The sequence below is a fragment of the Ovis aries genome, chromosome 13 (genome assembly GCF_016772045.2).
Source record: "Ovis aries strain OAR_USU_Benz2616 breed Rambouillet chromosome 13, ARS-UI_Ramb_v3.0, whole genome shotgun sequence".
NCBI classification, from domain to species: domain Eukaryota; kingdom Metazoa; phylum Chordata; class Mammalia; order Artiodactyla; family Bovidae; genus Ovis; species Ovis aries.
Genome location: NC_056066.1, coordinates 54,307,983 through 54,334,042, shown reverse-complemented (window position 1 = coordinate 54,334,042; position 26,060 = coordinate 54,307,983). Strand labels below are relative to the sequence as shown.

Below are 26,060 nucleotides of genomic sequence, written 5' to 3'. Positions count from 1 at the left end.
TAAATCATTTATGGCTGGCACAAGCCAGCCTGTTCCATTGGGCTGTTCAGCCACAGACACTGCCCTCAGCGGGGAGGAAGTGGCCTGTCCATGCATGTGGGAATCTTGTGTGTACTAGGGGCCATTCTCCAGAGTCTGCCCAGGCCTCCCCCACCCACTGCCACTAGGGCCCCAACCCACCCCATGTGGAGATGGTTCATCCCTCCCTTTGCCAGCTGTTCTGGACTGAAAGTGTCCCCCCCAAATTCCTATGTTGAATCACTGTCCCTAGTCATGGGTTAAGGGGTTGGGCCTTTGTGGGGTGATGAGATCTTGAGGGTGCAGTCCCTCATGATGGGATTAGTGCCCTTATAAGAGGCCAGAGGGCCCCCACCCTCTTTCTGCTGCAGGAGAACATGGAAGGCAGCCTCCCCCGAGCCTGTCTACACTGGCACCTGGTCTCACCCTCTGGCCCCCAGAGCTGTGAGAGATTGATTCTACCTTTTATAGGCCACACCATTAGGGTGGCCAGGACAGGGTGGGGGGAGCATGTATTCATCTGTTCAGTGTGTGAGTGGCTGGGAGTGCTGTGCTCAGTTCCTGGGCAGCCAGCTGGGGCTGGGGTGGGGGGAGAAGCAACTCAGTAACACATGCCATGCCCCAGGGAACAGCTCACTCTTGACCTCTGTCCTCTGGGGCCGCACGACTGCCCACCTGGCCTGCTGGGGACTACGGGGAGGCCTGTCTCTGCTTGGTGCTCCACACAGGCTCCGCCAACCCGGGCCAGCCCCATTCACAGTTATGCAAATTGCTGTTAATTGCAGGCAGGAGGTAGGGCCTCTGAAAGCCTGTCTGCTCCGTGCCAGGATGCCACAGTTCAGCTGGATCTCGCTTCTGCGTCAAAACCCAGTGTCAGTGGCTTGACACACCCCCAGTCTAACAAATGAACTGACTATGCCTTCGTGACAAGCGCAGTGCTGGGAGGGGGAATTTAGTTCCTTTCATGGGCGGAGAAAAGATGAAGACAAAGTGGCCTCAGGAAGAGATGCCCACTGCAGGGAGAAGCACCCCATGGGCTGTCGGCCCCCACCCTCCTCCACAGTTCGAGGATGGGATGGTGGCCATGCCCCTGGAGCCTCCCCAGGTGGCAGCCACCCTGCCCATTGCTACCTGGACCCCAGGGAGCTGTCTCCATCTGCTCTGATGGACAAAGCTGGAGGCTTCTACCAGACTCCAGGTACTGATGCTGACCATGTCCTTTTTTTTTTTAATTAAAAGATAATTGCTTTATAGAATTTTGTTGTTTTCTGTCAAACCTCAACATAAATCAGCCATTGGTATATATATATCACCTCCTTTCCAAACCTCCCTCCCATCTCCATCCCCATCCCACCCCTCTAGGTTGATACAAAACCCCTATTTGAGTTTCCTGAGCCATACATCCAATTCCCATTGGCTCTCTATTTTACATATGGTAATGTAAGTTTCCACGTTACTCTTTCCGTACATCTCATCCTCTCCTACCCTCTCCCCATGTCCATTTTATTCTCTGTGTCTCTTTCTCCATTGCTGCCCTGTAAATAAATTCTTCAGAACCATTTTTTTAGATTCTGTATATGTGCGTTAGAATATGATATTTATCTTTCTCTTTCTGACTCACTTTGTATAATAGGTTCTAGGTTCATTCACCTCATCAGAACTGACTCAGATACGTTCCTTTTTATGGCTGAGTAATATTCCATTGTGTATATGTACCACAACTTTATCCATTCATCTGTTGATGGGCATCTAGGTCGCTTCCATGTTCTAGCTATTGTAAATAGCGCTGCAGTGAACAATGGGATACATGTGTCTTTTTCAACCCTGGTTTCCTCAGGGTATATGCCTAGGAGTGGGATTGCTGGGTCATATGGTGGTTTTATACCTAGTTTTTTTTTTAAGGAATCTCCATACCATCTTCCATAGTGGCTGTATCAATTTACATTCCCACCAACAGTGCAAGAGCGTTCCCTCTTCTCCACACTCTCTCCAGTATTTATTGTTTGTAGATTTTTTGATGATGGCCATGACTGAAGCGACTTAGTAGCAGCAGCAGCATTCTGACCAGTGTGAAGTGATATCTCATTTAGATTTTATTTGCATTTCTCTAATAATGAGTGATGTTGAGCATCATTTCATGTGTTTGTTAGCCATCTGTATGTCTTCTCTGCAGAAATGTCTGTTTAGGTCTTTTTCCACTTTTTGATTGGGTTGTTTATTATCTTGGCATTGGGTATATGAGCTGCTTGTATGTTTTGCAAATTAATCTTTGTCAGTTGTTTCATTTGTTAATATTTTCTCCCATTCCAAGTTTTGTCTTTTCACCTTGCTTATAGTTTCCCTTGCTGTGCAAAAGCTTTTAAGTTTAATCAGGTCCCACTTGTTTACTTTTGTTTTTATTTCCGTTGCTGTAGGAGGTGGGTCATAGAGGATCTTGCTTTGATTTATATCATCGAGTGTTCTGCCTATGTTTTCCTCTAAGAGTTTTATAGTTTCTGGTCTTACATTCAGGTCTTCAATCCATTTTGAGTTTATCTTTGTGTTAGGAAGTGTTCTAATTTCATTCTTTTACATGTAGCTGTCCAGTTTTCCCAGCACCATTTATTGAAGAGGCTCTCTTTGCCCCATTGCATATTCTTGCCTCCTCTGTCAAAAATAAGGTACCCATAGGTGCATGGGTTTATTTCTGGGTTTTCTATCTTGTTCCATTGGTCTATATTTATGTTTTTGTGCCAGTACCATACTCTCTTGATGACTGTAGCTTTGTAGTATAATCTGAAGTCAGGAAGGTTGATTCCTCCAGCTCCATTCTTCTTTGTCAAGACTGCTTTGGTATTCACGGTCTTTTGGGTTTCCATATGAATTGTGAAAATTTTTGTTCTAGTTCTGTGAAAAATGCCATCGGTTATTTGAGAGGGATCACATTGAATCTGTAGATTGCATTTGGTAGTATAGTCATTTTCACAATATTGATTCTTCCTACCCAGGAACATGGAATATCTCTCGTCTGTCTATGTCATCTTTGATTTCTTTCATCAATGTCTTATGATTTTCTGTGTACAGTTCTTTTGTCTCCTTAGGTAAGTTTATTCCTAGATATTTAATTTTTTGTTGCAATGGTAAATGGTATTGATTCATTAATTTCTCTTTCTGATTTTTCATTGTTAGTATATAGAAATGCAAGTGATTTCTGTGTTGATTTTGTATCCTACAGGTTTGCTAAATTCACTGATTAGCTCTAGTAATTTTCTGATACCATCTTTAGGGTTTTCTATGTACAGTATCATGTCATCTGCAAACAGTGAGAGATTTGCTTCTTTTCTGATCTGGATTTCTTTTATTTCTTTTTCTTTTCTGATTGCTGTAACTAGGACTTCCAGAACTATGTTGAATAATAGTGGTGAAAGTGGACACCCTTCAGTTCAGTTCAGTCACTCAGTTGTGTCCGACTCTGCGACCCCATGAACTGCAGCACACCAGGCCTCCCTGTCCATCACTAACTCATGGAGTCCACCCAAACCCATGTCCATTGAGTCGATGATGCCATCCAACCATCTCATCCTCTGTCATCCCCTTCTCCTTCTGCCCTCAATCTTTCCCAGCATCAGGGTCTTTTCCAACGAGTCAGCTCTTCGCATCAGGTGGCCAAAGTATTGGAGTTTCAGCTTCAATATCAGTCCTTCCAATGAACACCCAGGGCTGATCTAATCTTAGGGGCAATGCTTTCAGTTTCTCACCATTGAGAATAATGTTTGCTGTAGGCTTATCATAGATGCCCTTCACTATGTTGAGGTAGATTCCTTCTATGCCAATTTTTTGAAGAGTTTTAATTATAAATGGGTGCTGAATTTTGTCAAAGGCTTTACTGCATCTACTGAGATTATCATATGGTTTTTATCTTTCAATTTGTTAATATGGTGTATCACATTGATTGATTTGTATGTATTGAAGAATCCTTGCATTCCTGGAATAAACTCAACTTGATCATGGTGTATGAGCTTTTTGATATGGTGCTGAATTCTGTTTGCTAACATTTTGTTGAGGATTTTGCAATCTATGTTCATCAGTGATATTGGCCGGTGGTTTTCTTTTCTGTATGTTGTCTTTGTCTATTTTTGATATCAGGGTAATGGTGGCCTCGTAGAATGAGTTTGAAAGTGTTCTCCTCTGCAATTTTTTGAAAGAGTCTTAGAAGGATAGGCATTAGCGCTTCTCTAAATGTTTGATAGAATTCTCCTGTGAAGCCATCTGGTCCTGGGCTTTTGTTTTGGGGGAGATTTTTTTAAATCACAGCTTCAATTTCAGTGCTTGTAATTGGGTTGTTCGTAATTTCTATTTCTTCCTGGTTCAGTCTTGGAAGATGAACTTTTCTAAGAATCTGTCCATTTCTTCCAGGTTATCCATTTTATTGCCACATATTTGTTCATAATAGTCTCTTGTAATCCTTTGTATTTCTGCATTGTTTATTGTCACCTCTTTTCATTTCTAATTTTGTTGATTTGATTCTTCTCTCTTTTTTCCTTGATGAGTCTGGTTTGTCAATTTTGTTTATCTTCTCAAAGAACCAGCTTTTAGTTTTATTAATCTTTACTATTGTTTCTTTTGTTTCTTTTTCATGTCTTTCTGCTCGGATCTTTATGATTTCTTTCCTTCTACTAATTTGGGTGTTTTTTTTTTTCTTCTTTTTCAGTTGTTTTAGGTGTAAAGTTAGACTGTCTATTTGACGTTTTCCTTGTTTCTTGAGGTAGGATTGTATTGCTATAAACTTCCCTCTTAGAAATGCTTTAGCTGCATCCCATAAGTTTTGAGTTGTCATGTTTTCATTGTCATTTGTTTCTAGAAGTTTTTTGACTTCCCTTTTGATTTATTCAGTAACCTGTTGGTTATTTAGAAACATGTTGTTTAATCTCCATGTGTTTGTGTTTCTTACAGTTTTTTTTTTCTTCTTGTAGTTGATATCTAGCCTCATAGTGCTGTGGCCAAAGAAGATGCTTGATATGATGTCAATTTTCTTAAATTTACTGAGATTTGATTTGTGACCCAAGATGTGGTCTATCCTGGAGAATGTTCCATGTGCACTTGAGAAGAAGGTGTATTCTTCTGCATTTGGATGGAATGTCCTGAAGATATCAATGAGATCCATCTCATCTAATGTATCATTTAAAACTTATTAATTTTCTGTTTTGATGATTTGTCCATTGGTGTGAGTGGGGTGTTAAAGTCTCCTACTATTATTGTGCTACTGTCAATTTCTCCTTTTATGTCTATTAGTGTTTGTCTTATGTATTGATGTGCTCCTATGTTGGGTGCATAGATGTTTACAATTGTTATGTCCTCCTCTTGGATTGATCCCTTGATCAGTATGTAGTCTCCTTCCTTATCTCTTGTAATCTTCTTTATTTTAAGGTCTATTTTATCTGATATGAGGATTGCTACTCCAGCTTTCTTTTACTTCCCATTTGCATGGAATATATTTTTCCATCCTCTCACTTTCAGTCTATATGTGTCTTAAGGTCTCAAGTGGGTTTCTTACAGACAGCATATATATGGGTCTTATTTTTGTATCCATTCAGCTAGTCTGTGTCTTTTGGTTGGAACATTTAATCCATTTACATTTAAAGTAATTATTGATATATATGTTCCTATTGCATTTTCTTAATTGTTTGGGGTTGATTTTGTAGATCCTTTTTCCTCTCGTATTTCTTGACTACATAAGTCTATTTAATATTTGTTGTAAATCTGGTTTGGTAGTATTGAATTCTCTTAACTTTAGCTTATCTGAAAAGCTTTTGATTTCTCCATCAATTTTGAATGAGATCCTTGCTAGGTTCAGTAATCTTGGTTGTAGATTTTTCCCTTTCAGTACTTTAAGTATATCTTGCCATTCCCTTCTGGCCTGCAGAGTTTCTGCTGAAAGATCAGCTGTTGAGCATATGGGGTTTCCCTTGTATGTTACTTGTTGCTTCTCCCTTGCTGCTTTCAACATTCTTTCTTTGTGTTATGTCTTTGTTAGTTTGATTAGTATGTGTCTTGGCATGTTTCTCCTTGGGTTTATCCTGTATGGGACCCTTTGTGCCTTTTGGACTTGATTGACTATTTCCTTTTCCATGTTGGGGAAATTTTCAACTATAATCTCTTCAAGCATTTTCTCATACCATTTCTTTTTCTCTTCTTCTTCTGGGACCCCTATTATTGGAATGTTGGTACATTTGATATTATCCCAGAGATCTCTAAAACTATTGTGTTTTTCCATTCTTTTTACTTTATTCTGCTCTTCCGAAGTTGTTTCCACCATTTTATCTTCCAGCTCACTGATTCATTCTTCTGCTTCAGATATTCTGCTATTGATTCCTTCTAGAGTATTTTTAATTTCAGTAATTGTGTTGTTTGTCTCTGTATGCTTATTCTTTAATTCTTCTAAGTCTCTGTTAATTGATTCTTGCATTTTCTCCATTTTGCTTTCAAGGTTTTTGATCATCTTTACTACATTATTCTGAATTCTTTTTCAAGTAGTTTGCCTATTTCCTCTTCATTTATTTGGACTTCTGTATTTCTAGTTTGTTCCTTCATTTGTGTAGTATTTCTCTGCCTTTTCATTTTTCTTTTTTCTTTTAGCTTATTGTGTTTGAGGTCTCCTTTTCCCAGGCTTCAAGGTTGAATTCTTTCTTCCTTTTGGTTTCTCCCCTCTAAGGTTGGTCCACTGGTTTGTGTGAGCTTCATATAGGGTGAGATTTGTGCCGAGTTTTTGTTTGTTTGTTTGCTTGTTTTTCCTCTCATGGGCAAGGCTGAGGGAGGTGGTAACCCTGTCTGCTGATGGTTGGGTTTGTATTTTTGTTTTGCTTGTGGTTTAAATGAGGCATCCTACACAGGGTGCTATTGGTGGTTGGGTGGTGCCTGGTCTTATATTACAGTGATTTCCTTTGTGTGAGTTCTCACTTCTTGATACCCCTTAGGATTAGTTCTCTGGTAGTCTAGGGTCTTGGAGTCAGTGCTCCCCCTCCAAAAGCTCAGGGCTTGATTTCTGGTCAGGAACAAAGATTCCACAAGTGGTTTGTTATGGCATTAAGTGAGATTAAAACAGATATGCAAAAACAGGAAACCAAAGATGAACCCCAGACAAATTTCAGTTACAAAATCAGGCAAATAATAATTAAAATAATGGAATATACACATATACATATACACCCATGAGCAAAGTCAAAACAGTCCAATAAAAATAAAGTACAATAGACTGACCCAGTGAACAAAAGAAATCAAAAATTATGTTTACCAGTTAAGAATAAAACTAACTAAAACACAAACTGGAAAACAAAACTAAAGCAAGGTGTCAAGTGGGGTATAAAGCAACGAAAACAAAACTAACAAATGTGTTGAGAGGAGAGGAAAGGAAGCAAGAATAGATATGCAGTTAAATAGAGGTAGATGAAGAAGATTTATATACATTGAAGATTAACTTCAAGGGGAAAATAATAGTAGGAAAGTCAAACAAAGGAATAAATGTAGAAAATATATATAATAGGTTTAAGAAAATTAAAATTATAAAATAGAAGAAAAAAAAAACAGAAGAAGAAAGAGAAAAGGAAAAAAAAGATCATGTCCTTTTGCTGTCCTCACATGAGTGGGAGGGCAGGGTCTCCCTGGGGCCTCTAAGCTCATCATGGGGCTCCACCCTTGTGACCTCATCACCTCCCAACACATTGCCTTGGGGGTTGGGATTCAGCGGTTGGACTGAGGGACATATGTTCAGTCCAAAGCAGTTACCCCTCTGTGTAGGGATGTACAGGGCTGCAACCTGGAGGTGGGAGGTGGAGTGGGCACTCTGAGGCACTGCGTGAGGACTCCAGGCCTGGTCTCTGCCCTCCAGCATTTGTAATTTTGTGAGGGACAGAAAGTGAAATCGTTAAACAATGACAAGAAAGTGGAACAGGATACAAATCTGTCTGGGAGGGGAGGCTGTCCCCAACCTGCCCGCAAACAGGTGTAAGATGCCAATGGGAAACACATGGCTTGGCCCAGCCCCTGACTCCCTGCGGCCCAGGGTCCTCACGCCAAACCAAGACAACGCCTCTGCCGTCCCCTTCAAGGCTGTCGTCCTGTTCCCCCGTTAATTAATGTGAGGCTGAACTGAGGGTAAAAGACATAAAATAATGAATGTACAGGCAGGAGAGGGCTGTTTACTCCATCGTGGCCCATGAGGCTGAGGCTGCTGACCACTCCCCCGGGGGTCAGGGGACACGTGTCCAGGGAGCTGAGGCTCTGGTCAAAGCCCATTTCTGGCTCAGAGCTTTCTTCAAAGGCGTCTGGTCTCAACACCAAATTTGGACTCCATGTTCAATAGCCCTCTTGATCAGAGTCTGATTTTCAGAACCTGCTGAATATCACCCAGATTGTTCTCCCTCCACAGAAACCAGGGAGCAGTGACTGCTGAGGCCCATGTTGGCTGAGGGGAAGTTTGTTTAGAAACATGTCCCCTTGGTGGTGACATGGATTGGGGGTGTGGGGTCTGCTCAGGATCTGGGGTGCAGCAGCTGGACAGCTGGAACCTGATGGCCTTCTCAGAGGCCACTTGGGGGGAGGCCAAGGCCTCAGTCATGAGGCATTTCTGTCATTGAAGTCACCACCTGGATCTTTGTGAACCGACGTCACCAAATCACATTGGTCCCCTCGCCCACACACAGTAAAGCTAGTCCACTGACAAGGACAGCACAGGGTTTACTGTTGGCACCAAACCCAGAGTCCAGGGCAGCTGGTGCTGAAAAAGCCTGAACTCTCTGATGGGTTTCAGGGGAGCATTTTAAAGGCCGGCTGAGAGGAGGGGTGGGCATCGCAGGGTGTGTGATCAGCTCCTGCACAGTTCTCTGATTGGTTGTGGGGAGGTGCAGGAGTGGGGCCACTGGGGTTCAGGTTATCAGTCCTCCAGCTCCAGGAGGCTTGGGGGCTGTGAGCACAAGGTCCTCAAGTAGTTGCCATCTTCAGCTGCTTTCAGCATCTGTGCCGCAACTCGGGAATGTGCATCAGATACTTTTATCTGGTGCTTCAGAGATGAGCTAAAGCAGAGGATGTGAGGGGGTTGCCTCAAGAAGGCTTCCCTGGTGGCTCAGTGGTAAATAATCCACCTGTCAATGCAGGAGATAAGGGTTCAATCACAGAATAGGAAAGATCCCCTGGAAGAGGAAATGGCAACCCACTCCAGTATTCTTGCCTGGAGAATCCCATGGAAAGAGGAGTCTGGCAGGCTGCAGTCCATAGGGTCACAAAAAGTCAGACACGACTGAGCAACTAACCCTTTCAGGAAGGCCTTAGAGTGTCCCACTTGGTTGCACCAAAGGGCTAAACAGGACCAGACATGGAAGACAGCTGTGCACACATGCAGCTCACACACACATATATTTGTATAGACATGCATAGACATACAGACACACATGCTCAATATGCCCACTGAAGTGTGACTGGTGTCTGGGGGCTCGAGGGAGGACCACTCAGACATCATCACAGCATGGACCCCTTGCAGGACGCTGGGTGCTCATCTCGACCTGGGCTCACCTACGTGGGTCCCTCTTGCTGTCCCCTCACGGTTGATTTCACAGTTACTTAAGCTCATTCAGCAGCCAGCTCGCCTCTGTCAAGTTTTAATTACATGCTGCTGGTTTTTCAAGTCAGACCCACAGGTTAGATTTGCTGGTTCATAGGAAATACAGGCAAAAGAGCCCCACCCTTCTGCCCACCTCCCTTTCTGTGTAATATGACTGGAAGGGTGGGACATCACAGGTGGTATCAAGTTACCTTTATAAAACCAGTCCCCTCCTGGCCAGCCAGCTTCTGGCAACCTGTCCCTAGGACCAGAGTCTATAAAGAAATTTAAAAAACAGTCCCCAAGTTCTGGGGTCAGACAGCCCAGTCAAATCACACAAATGACCCCTGTCCAGCATTCCCACTGCATCCCCTGTCTTCACAGGACTTCTTGTCAGTGCTTGGGGAGTAAGGGCCTGTGAAAGGTTGAGGAGGGGAACTTCAGGTAAACAAAGGAGGGTGCTGGAACATTCCAGAAGAGACACAGAGCCTGTCCCTGCTCCTCCATCCATGGCCCCTGGGCTGGGAGGTAGCCAGCTGCCCAGGGCCTGTCTCCAGGTAATAGTCTGAGTCACAGCCACCTCAAGTTCCTGCAAGGAAAGAAAGGGCTGATGAGCCTTGAGTGGGGCATCAGTAAGCCTCACACAGTCCCTGTGAGCTGCTGGCCTGGCTCTCAAAAGAGCGAAGCTCCCCTGGGCACCAATCAGCACCCACTCCAACCCCGGTCCCCAGGCCCAGACTGTCAGTAGTGCCCCAGGCACCCAGGGCCTGGGTCACGCAGGGTCCTTCTGCAGCTGGGGACCAGCCTGGGCTGCCTCCATCCCCTGGTCTTCCAGGTGGACCAGCCACCCTGTGTTTATAGGCAGGAGGCAGGTCCAGTCTGAGAAGGGCACGTGCTTGGGTTGCCTGGCCCAGCCCCAGCCTGGGTGGCTCTGCTCTTTGCTCTGCTTCTAGAAACAGAAATCACCCTTCAGGATCCCCCCCACACACACATGCAAAGGACGGAGAGCCACGCATGCTTGGGCCACCCACAACACGCAAAAGCCAAGCCTGTTCCCTGTTCCAGAGGGCCCTGCATGGCCATGAGGAGGATAGCGCAGTGGACCCCATGTGGTCATGGAGCCAGGGCTCTCCTGGGGGTGGAGGAAGAAAGGTCTCCAACAGATACAGGTGTGGGGCATGCCGACCAGCCCCCTGAGGTGTCCCCTTTCACTTCACTGATGGATGTTGTCCTAGAGTGCAGGGCAGCCAGGCCCACCCACACTGGTTGGGGCTGAGTGGATTGGGAGCGCAGGACCCCACTGTCACTTCTAAGGCACCCTCCCTCCTCATCACAGCCATCCAGGTGGAAGCCCCAGGAGGCCTGGCTGAGGGAACCCCTGGGTCATTTCCCAAGGTCAAGCCCAGAGCACAGGGTGCCCCCCATGCCCAGGGGTTGGTCAGCTTGGGAGAAAACTAGAACCAAATGCTGGTTGAGTGGGGTCTGGGGGGATGTGGATGGCCGCTCTCAAGCCCCCTCCCTGACACCGGCCACTTGGCTCCAAGTCCACCGTAATCAGATTGCCCTAAGCAAGGACAGAGCTCTAATTCTATTGAGAGGAGCCGAGACTCAGAGTTCAGGGCCTGATGTCCACGGGGAGCACAGTGACCACACGTCAGTGGACGGTAATTTGAAATTGGGAAGGAATAGGATATTTGCTGAGCTGCCCACACAATTACATGGCCAGAAAGCATTAAAAATTGTGGGGCTGGAGAATCAGCTGCCAGTGAACTCAAGGTAGAGCCACTCCCACCGGCCCTGGAGGTGGAGGACAGGGTGAGGGACAGTCACGCTGCAGCGGGGACACCACTCCTGGTAATCCGTTCCTGGAATACGCTGACACTAGCTTGGACGCCGGTCCCGACAGCACAGCAGTGCCCAGTCCTACAGGACTCATTCTCCAGCACAGCGGGGGAGTTTGCTCAATTCCCCAGAAATCCGCTCCCCACATCCCCAGCCCTAGAGGCTCTCAATTAAGACCAGGCCCCCAGGTTTTCCTGGCCCGGAGCTGAGAGCATTCTCTGATGGCTAAGTTCCTTCAAGATGCACACAGAACCTCCAAAACAGGTGTAGAGTCGGCACTGCTGGTAATCCTGAGTCAAGTTGTGGTCCCACACAGCAGGAAAACACAAACAGGAGGCTTGGCAATGACCACAGGAGCTCGTGTGTGGATACTGGGGTGACAGCAGCCAGTTCTTACTGTCCGGGAGTTGCCCTGCAAGGCAGACTTTGTTGCCATTGTGATGTGAGGTATGGGTTGGGATAAGACCATGATTCCATGTAGGTGCCCAGGTGACCACCAAGGTGCCTTCCTGCCCACATTCACAGAGGTGGGAGCCAGGCCCAGGATTAGACCTCCAGCCCCTGCCCTGCGCCTGTCCTGGCCAAGGACTTTTACAACCCTGTTGGTGGCTAATCAGCAGACACCCCACTGGTCTGAATATTCTCATGGGCTTTTTAGCCAAGAGGTGTTTGAAAACATGACAAATAGGCCTCCAGACCACAGATGGTTTTGAAGCAGTTTTGAGAGAGGCTGGAGTCACTGGAATGTGACTTGCCACCCCAGCTTCCACACCCAGAGTGATGAATGAGCCCCCACCAGCTCACAGCCAAGTTCAGGCCCCAGCACCTGGCCTGTGTGCTGCTGAGGGCAGGAGTCCCCTCCTCTCTCCTCGAGGATGAGCACGGCTGACCCAGCAGGGGTGGAGGGGCAGGGGTGGTGAGAGGCCATTTCCCTAATCCAATTGAGGGTCTCCTGGAGCCAGGCTGGTGCCAGCACTGCAGCACGGCCGGGAGCAGACAGGATGTGACTACCCAGGAGGGGCGGGGGGTGGGGGGAGAGGTAGCATGTCTCCGTGGCTCCAGCACTCAAGAGGAGAAAGACTCACACAGACAGCTGCTGCCTGCATAGGCAGTGGGGCACTTGGCAAGGCTCCTGTAGAGGTTACAGGCTGCTCACCTGCCCCTCATCAGAGGCCACAAAGAGTCTAGGAGCAGTGAGGACAGTGTGGAGTGTTCCTGATGGCCCCTGCCCCCAGCTGGCCCTACTCCCCCCACCCAGGCCCTCCCCACCCCAATCTCTCCAGTCTCTCTCCCCACCAGGCCAGGCAGTGTGGACTGTCCATGGTGCTGAACTCCGAGGCTCTCTGGAGCATTCTGTCCACTCTGAGTCGCTGGTGACCTTGGTCCACCCTCTCCCAGAAATTCCAAGCCAGAAGATGAGCATGAGAACCAGGGTGGAGCAGATGGGAGACCAAAGAAAGAGAGAGTGATGGATGGAGGTTCAGTCCTGAAAGGAGTCATGGCCTTTGCACTACAAGGTGTGCTCAAATTTCTGCAGTTACCCAAAGTGTCCTCTCTGGGAATCTGAGGCGGGGCATGTCCCCCCCTGAGGCTTTACAGATGAGGATGAGGTCCCTCAGCTTGCCCACAACCAGTGGGTGCTCTGTTCACTTACTCTCTGCTCACAGACCAGCCCCATGATGGAGGTGAGCGCCAGGATGCAGGTCACATTGGGTCTGGGCTTTGTCTTCTGTAAAATGAGAGTAGCTTCTACATGCATACTCCACAAGGTGACCTGTACACGGCGCTAAGCATGGGTCTGGCTGGTGGAAAGCATCTATCAAGGGTTATGATGTGTATCATCTAGAAAGTGGAAGTTAGAGGGACGTAGAATGTCCTCTTTTATACTGAACCAAATTCTGGTACTGGAACCATCTAATGGTGAGGGACTGCACCGTGAAGAGCAAGACCAGTGGCCGGGCAGTCAAGCTAAGCCCAAGGTGCACCCAATCTATGGAGCCCTCTCTCCAGGGTGCCCTTCCAGGCACTAAGATGACTAACTTGGTGCCTCAGTAGCGCAGGCAATTCTGGGGGAGACTCAGATGCTCTGCTCTGTGGTTGGCACTGACCTGACCCACAGAGCAGCGGGCCTCAATGTTGGTCTGTTTTCTCTCCCAGACTTTTGTCTGCTGTGGACTGTGCACCCTCTTGGAGGGGTCCCAGCAATGTCTGGAGTATCTGGGGGCCACTGAGATGAGGGATGATAGAGGGCAGTCACCTCGGATGGTGTCAGCCCCAGGAGATTCAAGGTTGTGTCACCTGGAAAGACCTTTCTGCCACCCCAGACCCAGTGTCCTGCCCCTGATGTGAGAGTGGATGTGCTGAGATCTGGTCCCCTCCACCTACAACACCCCACCCCAGGGAGGCAAGAGGGGTGTGTGGTTGGCGTGTCACCATGGGTACAGGACCTGGGCAGCTGTCACAGGATGTGCATTCATTCCATTCATTAATTTCATTTAAGGTCAAGAGGACGTGCCGAGAGCCCCCAGCTCCCAGCCCTCTCCCTGGGTCGGCCTCTGTCAGGCTTCTCTCCAGGGAGCCGCCTGGTGTAGAGCTGGCCTCTTACTCCACAGAGAAGCCAGCTGCTCTGTTCCTGCTCTCCTCACTAAACCATGACGTTGGCCCTCTCTGTCGGTCATTCTCTGTCTTGACAGCGCCCTGTGGTGCGGATACATCATAACTCATCAAGAAGCCCAGGCAGTGGGTGTTGAAGATGTTCTGGGTTCTTGCTTTCTGAGCAAGGCTGTGCTGAGTGATAGGGACACACAAGGACCCTGGAGTGACTTACATCACTGTTCCGCCTTTGGCAATGGCCAAGGGGAGGGGAGGGCTTCCTAGGTGGTGCTAGTGGTAAAGAATCTGCCTGTAACACAGAAGACATGGGTTTGACCCATGAGTTTGGCTCAGATGGTAAAGCGTTTGCCTACAATGTGGGAGACCCGGGTTTGATCCCTGGGTCAGGAAGACCCCCTGGAGAAGGAAATGGCAACCCACTCCGTTACCCTTGCCTGGAAAATCCCATGGGCACAGGAGCCTGGTTGGCTACAGTCCTTGGGGTCGCGAAGAGTTAACACATGACTGAGTGACTTCACTTTCACTTTTTCCTGAAGGAAGGCAAAGCAACCCACCCCAGTATTCTTGCCTGGAGAATCCCATGGACAGAGGAGCCTGGCGGACTGCGGTCCATAGAGTCGCACAAGTAGGATACAACTAAAGCAACTTAACAAGGACGCATGCACAAAGGGAGGGGACTTTCAGCATTTGCTGGGTGAGGAGGGTTTTTTCCCTGAGGTTAGAAGGAGGTGGTCCCTAAACCCTGGGCCCAACTGGGCTGGTCGCCTGCTGGGAGTGACCTCTGCCCACCCAAAGAGGTCATCCCAGTGGCTCCACAGTGGAAGTTCAGACAGGAAGTCCCTTCTCTCCACCTCCCTCGCCCCCCGCAGCCTCAGAAGCTGCTGCACAAGCTGCTGGGTTTTGCCAACACCCTGAGCAGTGTTTTGCACCTTCCCACTCACCACGGACTGCTTGCTGAGCTGTGAAGCTTGGGAGTCCAGAGGCCGGCTCTTTACTAAACACAATGGAATCAATTAAGGGGAGACAGGCGGCACAAAACCAGCTATGGCTCCTCAGAGAAAGAGTGCACAGGATAATAGCCTTGAAGAGGGTGGCAGAGGAGTTGTCTTGGCTTGAGGACCCTGGGCTGTGGAGGGCCAGGGGCTGCGCCAGGCCATGTGCTTCCCACTGGCACCTTGGACCTGTTTGTGGGCAGGTCAGGGACAGCCTCCCCTCCCAGACAGACTTGTGTCCTGTTCCACTTTCTTGTCATTGTTTAACCATTTCACTCTCTGTCTCTCACAAAATTGCAAATGCTGGAGGGCAGAGACCAGGCCCGGAGTCCTCAGGCAATGCCTCAGAGCACCCACCCCACTCCTTCTCACCTCAGGCTGCAGCCCTAGTCCTGGGTAACCCAGCATGAATTCTGCTTCTGGCCCTGAGCCTGGCACTGTCATTGTCTCTCTCTTAGTGATGAGAACGCTGAAGCCAACATGCCCCTCTGGGACCGCCTGAGGTCAAAGCTAACCAGTGGACAGGTCAGGGGTCCTGCAGCTTCCTGATGGTCCTGTCTGACTCAGGAGTGTTTGGAGGGTACAGTGGGACAGCAATTTCTCCTGGGACTGAGAGAATTTTTTCCCACTACTGAACTTTTATAGCAGAATTTTCCAGCAGTGCCTAAACTACTTTATTTTTTTTTAATTCCAATAGTATATCATGATAGCAAAAATTTCATAATTTCTTCTAGCAGACTTGTGGCTTTTATTTCTTAAGGGCAATAAAGGAATATTTATTTTGCACAAGAAGGACTGAAAGTCCAAGAAGGATGATTGCTGGCAGAGCTGGATCCGGGTGTTCAGTGTCCCCAGGGTGCTTTCCTTTCCCCTGTTGTGGGAGTTTCACTGTTAGGCAGGTCCTTCCCTCAGAGGTGAGAAAACAGTATCAATGGCCACAAAAGCAGTTTCCTACTCAGCAGACTCCCAACCCTCAACCTGAGGTGAGATCTCTTTCCTGAGCATCAGGCCTGGGGCCGTTCTCAGAGGATAAGCATGACTGCTACAGAGGCGAGCATGCACCCTGCATTTGTCCAAAGAGGACCCACCTGGGCCTTATGGACTGTGCTCATTGTTCAGGAATCCAGAAGGGGTGGGCGGTTCCTGGGCAGCAGAGGGAGGTCCTGGGAAGGGACAGTGGATGCAGCAGGCCCTGAGCTTCCACCCCTAGCTCTGCGGCCTGTCACCGCCTTCCCCTGCTGCTTGGACGCCACCTCCACCATCTACCATGTTTGCCTCCTTGGGAACGTTTTGGGCCTCTCTTGCTCCCCTGAGTGATTTGCACCAAACAAATCTTGTGCCGTGTCTGTTAGTGAGCTCCCATAGTGAGTAAGGCCTCCCTGCTGGCCTGCCATCCTTCCCTCCAAAAGTGTCCTGGCCACTCTTACATTGTTTTTTCCAGTTGAATTTTAGAGTCTGCTTCTCTATGCCCACATGGTCTCATGTGTCATTGGGACAAACACACAGATGAGGCTGAGGCTGGGCCCTCCACACCAGGGCATCTCTATCTGGAAGGAAAGGTCTGGCTGCTCCTCCTTCCCCTTCTGTCTCTCCTGTGGCTGCACCTCCGGTGTTTCCTGGATGGCTTGCACAGGGCTGAGCAGATTCACTCCTCTTTGCTTGTAGCTGGGAGTGGGCTGCTCCCCTAGTCCCAGAAGTGGGGTGTAGAGTGCAGAACTGGGTGAAGCCTGAGCCCCCATCCATGCTGGGAACCCTGGCAAAATGAGGCAGACCCCTGGCACCGCCACAGTCCAGGCTGGAGAGGCAGGAGAAGCCTAGGGAAGGCACCCCCTCTTTCTGCACTAGCAGGAATCCCCTGCTGGCCAAGCCTTGTCCTCAAACCTCTATTAGGGGGCTGCAGTGCTGGGGCCTTCACCCCACCCTGGAACCTCAAGGTCAGTGCCTGGCCTTCTTCCAACTCAGGGATCCACTGGGGCCTCAGACCAGACTCGGCAACCCACCAGCCTGGGCCGGCCTTTGTCCATCGCTCTCAGCCCCCATATGTGGCTGTTTCACTGTCTGTGCTCAGCAAGGTGTGGTATTTCAAATGTTTTGACATTTAAAATCTGTGTTGGATACATTCGTTTTGTTAAATTATACCTGGCTATGGTGACTCATGGGAATTGATTTGTCTCCTGGGCCTGCACCCCTACCCAGCCCCCAGCCCAGAGCTGCCCCTCAGCTTCACCAGCCCCTCATTGTTCAAGTCTCCAGACCTGTCCCCCAAGCTCGGTGGGGCTGAGCACTCATAAGACAGAGCCAAATGCAATTTTACACCAGAGGGTGTTACTCCCCTCTTCTCGTAGAGCTCAGAAGGTAAGGAATCTGCCTGCAATGCAAGAGACCCCAGTTTGACCCCTGGGTTGGGAAGATCCTCTGGAGAAGGAAATGGCAACCCCCTCCAGTATTCTTGCATGGAGAATCCCATGAACAGAGGAGCCTGGCAGGCTACAGTCCATGGGATCGCAAGAGTTGGACATGACTTAGAGACTAAATCACCACCACCACTGGGAGGTGGTTCAGGACCGTGGGAGACCTGTTCCCCATCACCGGTCAGGGTCACACACATCCCCTGGAGGTTTGTGTCCCTATTGGGAACAACAGTACTTTCTCAGAGAGGCCACAGCCTCTCGGGCTGAGCAGGTGCCTGCGAAGGTGGATCAGCCTAGTATTGCCGAAGGGCCGGGCTCTGGCTCAAGTTCAGGTGTGAGCCGGTGATTTCAGCAAGACTGTCAGCACCTCGGTCTCCCCAGAGGCCAAGAGAGGCAGAAGATGGAGGTGCCAACAGGAAGTGCTCTTCAACGCACTGAGAGGCAGTGGGGAAAGAGGCAGTAGGCAGGGTCCTTGCTTTGTGTCCTAATATGAGCTGTCCACATGCAGGATGAGGGACGCTGGGTGGGCCATGCTGAAAAGAGGTCAGGCGGGGCCACATCCTTGTCCAGACCTGGAAATACAGAGCCTAGACCCTCACCACAGCCAGGATGCTCCAGGCTGGGCCCTGTGCTGGGGGCCCCCTGAGGTGGCAGAGTCCACAGACCCTCAAGCCAGCCGGCGGAGCTGGCCTGGAGATGGGCAGATCCAGCAACTCCCGCCTCCAGCCCCTGAACCTGGGCCAGTGGGCAGGCGAGCACCAGGGCACATCCCCGCCTGGGGCTCAGGGACACCCTCCTCTGTCTCTCTGAGGGCCAGCAGGCGGGTGGGCCCCAGGGTGCATCCCCACCCAGGTCTCAGAGCCACTCTCCTCCCTCTCGCGCAGATCAACACCTTCATGTCCTTCGTGTTCCCCATGGTGGTCATCGCCTTCCTGAACACCGTCATCGCCAACAAGCTGACCGTGATGGTCCGCCAGGCTGCCGAGCCGGGCCAAGTGTGCACCGTCGGGGACCAGCACCGCTCCTTCAGCATGCCCGTCGAGCCCGGCCGGGTCCAGGCCCTGCGCCACGGCGTCCGGGTCTTACGTACGTAACTTCTGGGCCTCGGGGTGGGTGTGGGGGCGAGCTTGGTACCACAAACAGGGAGGTCTAGAGAGCTGGGGAACCGAGCGTGTCAGGCCGAGGCTTGGATGCCAGTTCTTCCGAGGATCAGGCTGCTCTTCATTTACTCACTCGTCCTCCCACTCACCGATTAGCAAGCCTCCGCATGGCTTCAAATCAAGGAGTTTGCTCACAGAGCCGGGGCTGCAGAGTTGGGGTCCTCATGCATGCTAGGCCAGCTGGAAAGGCCAGAGGTACCGTCCCCCCTCACAGGTTCTAACAGGGCGTCCTGAAGTCCTGGAGGGTCAGGTGGAGTGGACCCTCTGTTTCTGTGAGTTGTGAGGGTCCAGCCTCCATCCCTCTGTCCCTGGCCTGGTCTGGGCCTGCAGATGGCATCATGAGGAAGGGTCCTCAAAACCACCTACCCCTCCCCACTCTCCTGAGGCAGCCCCGGCCCACTCAGCCCCCCAGAGCATCCACCCCCACCTTACACCGGCCCCAGCAGCCCCTCTCCCATCTCCCGCTCTGCCCCGGGCTGCTAGCCCCTCACCATCTGCAGCCACTAGTCTTGAGAGGAAAAGGTCCCAGCAGCTCTACCCAACAGGAGCATGATGCCTGCAGGCCCCACATGAGATGTTAAATGGTCCAATAACCATGTTTTTAAACAGTAAAAAGAAACAGGTAAAATTCATTTTGTTCATTTATTACTCCAGTATTTCCCAGATATGATAACCTCTGCCTTCATCTGTGTCCTAAAACTGATGGGAGAGTCACTTCGGGCATGTTTAGCCCTTGGCCTGGCTCGGCTCCCTGCAGCCTGGTGTCAAGTGACCAGCAGGTAGTGTCCAGCAGGCAAGGCCACAGCATCTCTATCTGCTGTGTGTGGATAGGCCTTCTGGAAATCCTGGTGCCTCCAACCCGTGTTTTCTGCTGCTTCGAGCAGGCAGCTCCCTTATCAGGGCCTCTCCACCCCAGGCCTGCGGTCTCCGGAGACCCCCAAGTGGGTCTCGGGGGCTGTGGGGTCAGGACAGCAGTCTGGGTGTGGGCCCCAAACCCAAGACCCCCCACAGATCCTTCTACAACCCCAAGACAATGGCATTATCTCAGGGACCACGCTTCTCTCTTCCCCAAGACAGCATAGTCAGCCCCAAGTTTTCCCAAGCAGTTGGCTTTTTATTGCTCTCTTTTTCATTCTGGTAAAATATACCCAGCGTAAAATTTACCATTTTGACCATTTTAAGTGCACAGTTTGGCAGCTGTGTAGACAATCATATCACTATGGGGCCATCACCACCATCCCTTCCTGCCTTGTAAAGCTGCAACTCTTCCCGTTAATAACAAGCTCTCACCACTCCCCCAGCCCCTGAAAACCACCTTCTACTTTCATTCTCTATGAATTTGACTCCTCTAGGGAGCTCATATAAGTGGAATCATACAGTGTTTGTGGATTTTGTGACTGGTTTATTCACGTGATGTGGTAGCCTCAGGGTTCATCCACCTTGTAGCCTGTGCCAGAATTTCCTTTCTTTTTAAGGCTGAATAATCTTCCACTGTATGCAAGGACCACATGTTTATGCATCCTCTGTTGATTTTAGCTCCTGTGAACAGTGCTATGAGGTGCTGGTATCTGAGTTCCTGCTTTCAGTTATATATATATACACACACGCACACACCCTGGAGTAGAACTGCTGAATCACATGGTCATTTCTGGGTCGGGAAGATCCACTGGAGAAGGGATAGGCTACCCACTCCACTATTCTTGGGCTTTCCTTGTGGCTCAACTGGTAAAGAATCCGCTTGCAATGCTGGAGACTTGGGTTTGATCCCAGGACCTCTCCCTCCAGCTCCCTGAGGTCAGTGTCTCCATGTCTCAGGTGCCGTGGTCATCGCCTTCGTGGTCTGCTGGCTGCCCTACCACGTGCGACGCCTCATGTTCTGCTACATTTCAGACGAACAGTGGACCCCGTGAGTACAGGAGGCAGGGACCGAGGGGGTGAGGCTCAGGTCGGGGGCGTGCTCCCCAAAACAGGTGGGGCTGGGGCACTGAGAGGGGCTGCTCAGGGTAGGGGTGGGAGTCAGTGTCCCCCAGCAGGAGCTCGGGCATGGCTGTGATGGGGCAGGGGGCACAGAAGGCCGTGGAGGGACAGACACCCCTGGAAGCTGCTTCAGAAAAGGAAAGCAGGTCCTAAGACAGTCAGTAGGTTTGGGGGAGTCTGGAGAGTGAAAGGAAGGGCTGGCCCTGCTGGCTGTGGGTAGAGAGATGGCAACCGTCAGGGTCCCTGTAAGCCTGGAGGAGTCATCCACCAGGAGGACCTGGGGCTCCAAGAACATCACGCCCATGCTGTGATGTTTGGGCACTGGCCTTCCCACAACAGCGGTCTGAATCCTGCTGGGTGAGCTCCTCTGCACAGCAGGGCTCCAGGTCAAGGATCATGGGCTCTTCCAAGTGACAGGGAGCCGCTGGGGAGGGCACAGCTAGGCTGATTGAGGAGAAGGTGCAGGGAGTGGAGCATAGTCCCAAACACAGGGTTTCTGAGATTCAGGGCTGCCAGGTGAGGGAGTGAGGTCCCGGTGCATGGAGGCAAGCAAGTCGAGGTGCACAACTGTCTGAGCTGTGTGGAGGGGCTCCTACCCTGGATGTTCCATTAATGCCAGGCCCCAGCTGAGCCTAGCAGCCCTGGGGGGCCTGGGATCTTGCACAGGAAAGGCACACCCACAGGGCAGCAGGGAAAAGTGGAGACTGTGGCCAAGGTAAGCTGCACACCCTACCTTGGGAGGGGGGCCGCAGCTCAGCTGACCGGTGCTGGGCAGGAGTGTATACAGAACAACCTCTCAAGAGAAACCAGAGTCGTGGAGGTTATTATGAAATATCCCCACACTGGCCAGGGCCGCCCTGTGTGTCTGGGCCCACCGGCCTGAGTGCCCTCTCCCCCCAGGTTCCTCTACGACTTCTATCACTACTTCTACATGCTGACCAACGCCCTCTTCTACGTCAGCTCCACCATCAACCCCATCCTCTACAACCTCGTCTCCGCCAACTTCCGCCAGATCTTCCTGTCCACCCTGGCTTGTCTCTGTCCCCTGAGGGGGCGCAGGAGGAGGGGGCCAGCCTTCTCGAGGAAGGCCAACAGTGTGTCCAGCAACCACACCTTCTCCAGCAACGTCACCCGGGAGACATTGTACTAGCACCGGGCAGGCTGGGCGGGAGCTGGCAGGGGACCAGGCTGGGGTCACTCAGCCTCCACCCCCATCCACCCAGCACCTGGGAGCTGGAGGGAGTCATCCCAGGGCCTGCTCCCAGGCATCCAAGGTCCAGGACCCGGCACCCATATCCCAGAGGGCCCATTTCTTTTCAGTTTATCCTCTCTCCCCATCACCTCCCTCCTCTCTTCTTTGAAAGCAAGAGAGATTGCTCTCCTCCCAGATCTAAAAATGGCCTTTAATGAGGAGAAATTTGTGTTGGGTGATAGGCAGTCTTCTTTGTTCTCAAACTAATGGATGTTTAGGGAGAAAAAAATGAAAGGGGCAGATCAAGGCAGGCCGTTGGGCAGCCCAGTTGACATTGGAGGGCAGTGACCCCAAGAGCTGGCGCTGAGAAGAGCCCAGCCGGCAGGACCACCACTGGCCTGGTGCTGCCGAGGGCCTGTGTTATACCTCCAGTCAGCTCAAGACCAAGTCAGCTCCTTGTGCAGCAGGCATTCGACACCCCCTTCAAAGTGTTGTCACAGGAAGTTTTGATGCCACCAGAGGGCTGGGGTCAGCCTACCATTGCCCAGCCCTGGGCCTCCCCATCCTCACCTGTCCTCCCCTGGCCAAGGCAGCAAAGCCCTGCAGGGACATCTCGGGCAGCTCAGCCTCCCAGTTCTCCATTCTGGCTCTGCAGAAGCAAGGCCAGGTCTGTGGGGTCCTGGTGGCCCAGTCCAGGACAGGGACATCCCCATGCACTCTCATTTCTGCTGTCCAGCTGAGCTCCTGCAGCCTGGCTCCAAGCTGCTTCAGGGTGGACACTTGAGGTGGAGGAGGGTCGACCATGTCTCCAAGAGATGCCAGCCCTGGAGCCACAGGTGAAGAGGAGGAGCCACGGGTACAGGCTGCCTGCTGGCCGGCAGCCAGGCAGAGACCGAGACTCGTCCGTCATGCCTGGCCCCAGCTCAGATGCCCAGGACAGCAGGCGCCTCCTTGGTCTCTGGGAGCCAGTCCCAGACAGGACGGCCCGGCCCCAGGAAGGTGCCCTGAGCCAGAGGAGGGTGGCCCCGGGGGAGCTGCTCTGGACCAGCCGGACTAGGAGTGGCCAAGAGACCGAGGTGAAACATAGACCTTTTAAAGCAAGTCATCCCTGGGCCTGGAACACATTGGCCCAGAAGGGAGACAGTCAGACCGATGGTCAGACGGGCAGACAACCACATGGGTGGCACTGACTCAGGATCTGAGAGCTGCTCCTGGTCTGGTCTCAGCCTCCATCCACAGAAACGGCACATCAGATGCTGCAGTGTCCACAGGCATGTCAGATCTGGGCTCTGCTATTGATCGGGGGTCACTTGACCCTCCCAAATCCTCCCTCAAGCTGTTCAGCAAGAACCAGGCCAGGAGAGTCAGCCCATAGCTGGTCCCCATGCCAGGCAGCCCTGCCGTGACACAGTGGCCATCAGCGCAGAGGACAAGGCCAGCCCAGAGCTCCCATGTGGGTGTCACATCTGGACAGGGGTAGGGGAGCCCCTGCCCTGCTCAGCAAGTGGGCATTGGAGTTCAGCAAAGACAGTCTGGTCCCAGGTGCTGGCTTCAGGCAGAGGACCTGGACTCTTTCTGACAGACCCTTAGACCCTTCTGGCCTCCCTGGACCATGCACACACTGCAATTCCCCAAGCCCTGGTTTCCCTGTCTGAGTAGTGGGCATGGTAACTCCACCCATTCAGCCAGAGCTGAGCGTGATGGCTCTGGAGGACCAAGCTTGGACGATGGAAGGATGGTTCACCGAGGTAAGGGTGGAGAGGATGTGGAATGAGATGAGACGCCCGCCACCCAGACCCTCCTGGGGGCACACGGGCAGGGCCTGCCACTGAGCTCTGAGCCCACCTTACTGTCTGCCCACTTCACGTCAGTGGGGACCCGGGTCCATGCCCTGTCAGACACCCTCCTGAACCACCCCAGCTCCTGGTCAGGTCACCGTGGAATGCCAGAGGCCAGCTCTGTGTGCTGTCCATGTCCCTTCGCAGGGTCCAGTGTCCATGAGCCTGGTAACCAGTGATGGCGAAACCCCACAGTGTGCACTGCCCAACCACCCTAATGTCCTGCAGTGACTGGGACACCCCCTCAATAAAGAAGTAAAGGAGCCTGTGGGCCTGTGATGCACCCCCACATGCGAGAGGGGCCCCACGGACCTGCCAGCAGCCATTCACTCACTCATCAGACAGTGACTGTGTCAGCGACAGCCTCTGCTGGCCCTTTTACCAAAATAAACGTGCTTTGGTCCCGTTTCCCAGAGCTGGGGGGCTGGGGACCAGGACCCCCAGCTCAGGTCCCACCTGCCCACAGAGCTTTCAGCAGCAGCCTGTGAGGGGCCTCTCCTGAGCACAAGGTCCCATGGGGCCTGAACGTGGAGACCTGGGTCCACATTGGCTATGCAGCGACACCTGCCACCCAGTGTCCTGATCTGGGGTCTGAGCACAGGCGAGGCCCACCCAAGGGGGTGCGGGGCCCTGTGACTCTTTGACCTCAGTCTCCATGGCCCCTCTAACCAGCCTGGCTCCTCCCTGGGGGCCAGCAGATAGGGGCCGGGTCAGGGAGGGGCACTCACCTGTCCTTGGACACAGCCAGAGCCATCCTCCAGCAGAAGGGCTCCTGAAGCAGGGTGTCCCCTGCTGCCCTCTCCTCTTCCCCTGCTCTGCCTTCATCTCATAGCAGCAGCAGAGTCCCTGGGGACCCCAACATGGGGAGGGGAGGGGCAACATGGAAAGCATCTTTCCAGATTGCCAGCCTCTGCCTTTCTCTTCTGTCTCCTCGGCCAGCAGTCTTCCCCACACTGCCCTTCATTCGTTCATTCACTTGCCAGCTGCCCCCATGAGCCTGGTTTCCTCAAAGCCTCCCCATCCAAAGGGACACGGGGCTGAGTGTGAGCTTCAAGTCCTCTGTGCTTATAAGCCATCCGCCCCATCAGCAGGGAAGTCTCAGGATGCCCACTCTCACTGGCAAGCTCCAATAAGTATGCTGACATTTTACAAGAATAGCCAAAGGAATAAAACTCTAACAGTGGAATTTCAGGCCAGTCATGAGGAGAGAAATTTGGGGTCAGTGGTAGCAGTCCCAAACCCTTGATACCACTGTCCCACAGGGCCAGAGCTCTGGTCAAGCCACTCCCTGCCTCCTGCAGGTTTTCTGAGCTATGGTCCCTGTTCCAGCACAGGGAAGGGGGAGGAATCCACTCTCCTACAGGAAGGCACCTCTGGCCCCATCGCTGTCGCTAGGCAACAGGAGGAGGGCCTGGGAGAGAATTCCATACATTTTGAAATACATTTGAAGAAAGAAAAAAGCATCCGGTGGCTGGCTGCTGGAACACAGGGGAAGCTCTTCTCCACCACCCTGACTCCTCCCCACCCTCTTCCTCCTCCCACCCTCTCCTTCCTCCCATCCCCTCCCTCCTCCCACATGTCCCCCACCGCTTCCCACAATTATGATTTGAATTCCAATTTCTATCAGAACACCATGGAAACCATGTCCAGGCTGAATTGATGAAGGAGAGAATGGGAGAAGGGGAAGGCAGGGGGCTTGTCAGGGAAGGAGGAGTGGCAGAGTGAGGGGCCGAGAAGGGACTGCACTCCAGCTGGGAGGGCCCCCCACCACACATATGCACCCCCACCATGCACATGCATGTGCTCGCACATGTGCCCAGCCAGCAGCAGCCTCCACCTCCCAGGCCTCATTCATCGGCTGAGGTTGCCAGTTCTCAGCCTGCAGTCTGGCTTTGGCCAGGGGTGGGGGCCAGCACCTGGACACTGTCTTCCTGACCACCTGGGCCCCTCAGCCCCACCTCTGCTACCCTCTTTGGAGTGAAGAGAGACACGGGGGCCCTCGTTGTACTCTCAGCACCCTCAGGGATCCCCAGCAAAGCTACAAAGAAACTTAAAGGGAGTTGCCTGCCACAGCCAAGGATGCTCAGGATGGGGGTGGGGATGGGGGTGGGAGTGGGAGTGTGTGGGCAGCTGCACGGGGTCCAGCTGGGCCATGACTCTAGATGTCCACCACCCTAACCCCCTTCAGTCCTCAAGGAATGTGAGCTCAGCTCTCTGGGGAGAGAAGTGGACCCTGGATGGAGTAGGATGGCTGCAGAGGATGTCTGAACCTGGTCTCCACCCGGTGCCCTCCCCACTCCATCTAGCTTGCTGTGTACACATTAACTTTCAAGATGCAAAACCTTTATCTTTTATTATAAAAGCGATTCACTCTTTCATGAAAAAGTGAAATAATATGAAAAATACAAAGTATAGGGTGAAGTCTCAGCTTTGTCCCACCTGGAGG

The 26,060-nt window shown here is 51.5% G+C and overlaps 1 protein-coding gene across 1 annotated transcript in view; it reads left to right on the top strand.

Annotated features, from left to right (window-relative positions):
• Nucleotides 1-25,691, top strand: part of NTSR1 (neurotensin receptor 1) — a 48,853-nt gene extending 23,162 nt beyond the window's left edge. Inside the window, exons 2-4 of the mRNA XM_027976435.3 lie at nucleotides 18,332-18,533; nucleotides 20,423-20,513; nucleotides 21,485-25,691. Of these exons, the coding sequence (XP_027832236.2) occupies nucleotides 18,332-18,533; nucleotides 20,423-20,513; nucleotides 21,485-21,734 (543 nt within the window). The 3' untranslated portion in view covers nucleotides 21,735-25,691. The remainder of the gene's footprint in view (nucleotides 1-18,331; nucleotides 18,534-20,422; nucleotides 20,514-21,484) is intronic.
• Nucleotides 25,692-26,060: the final 369 nt, after the last annotated feature.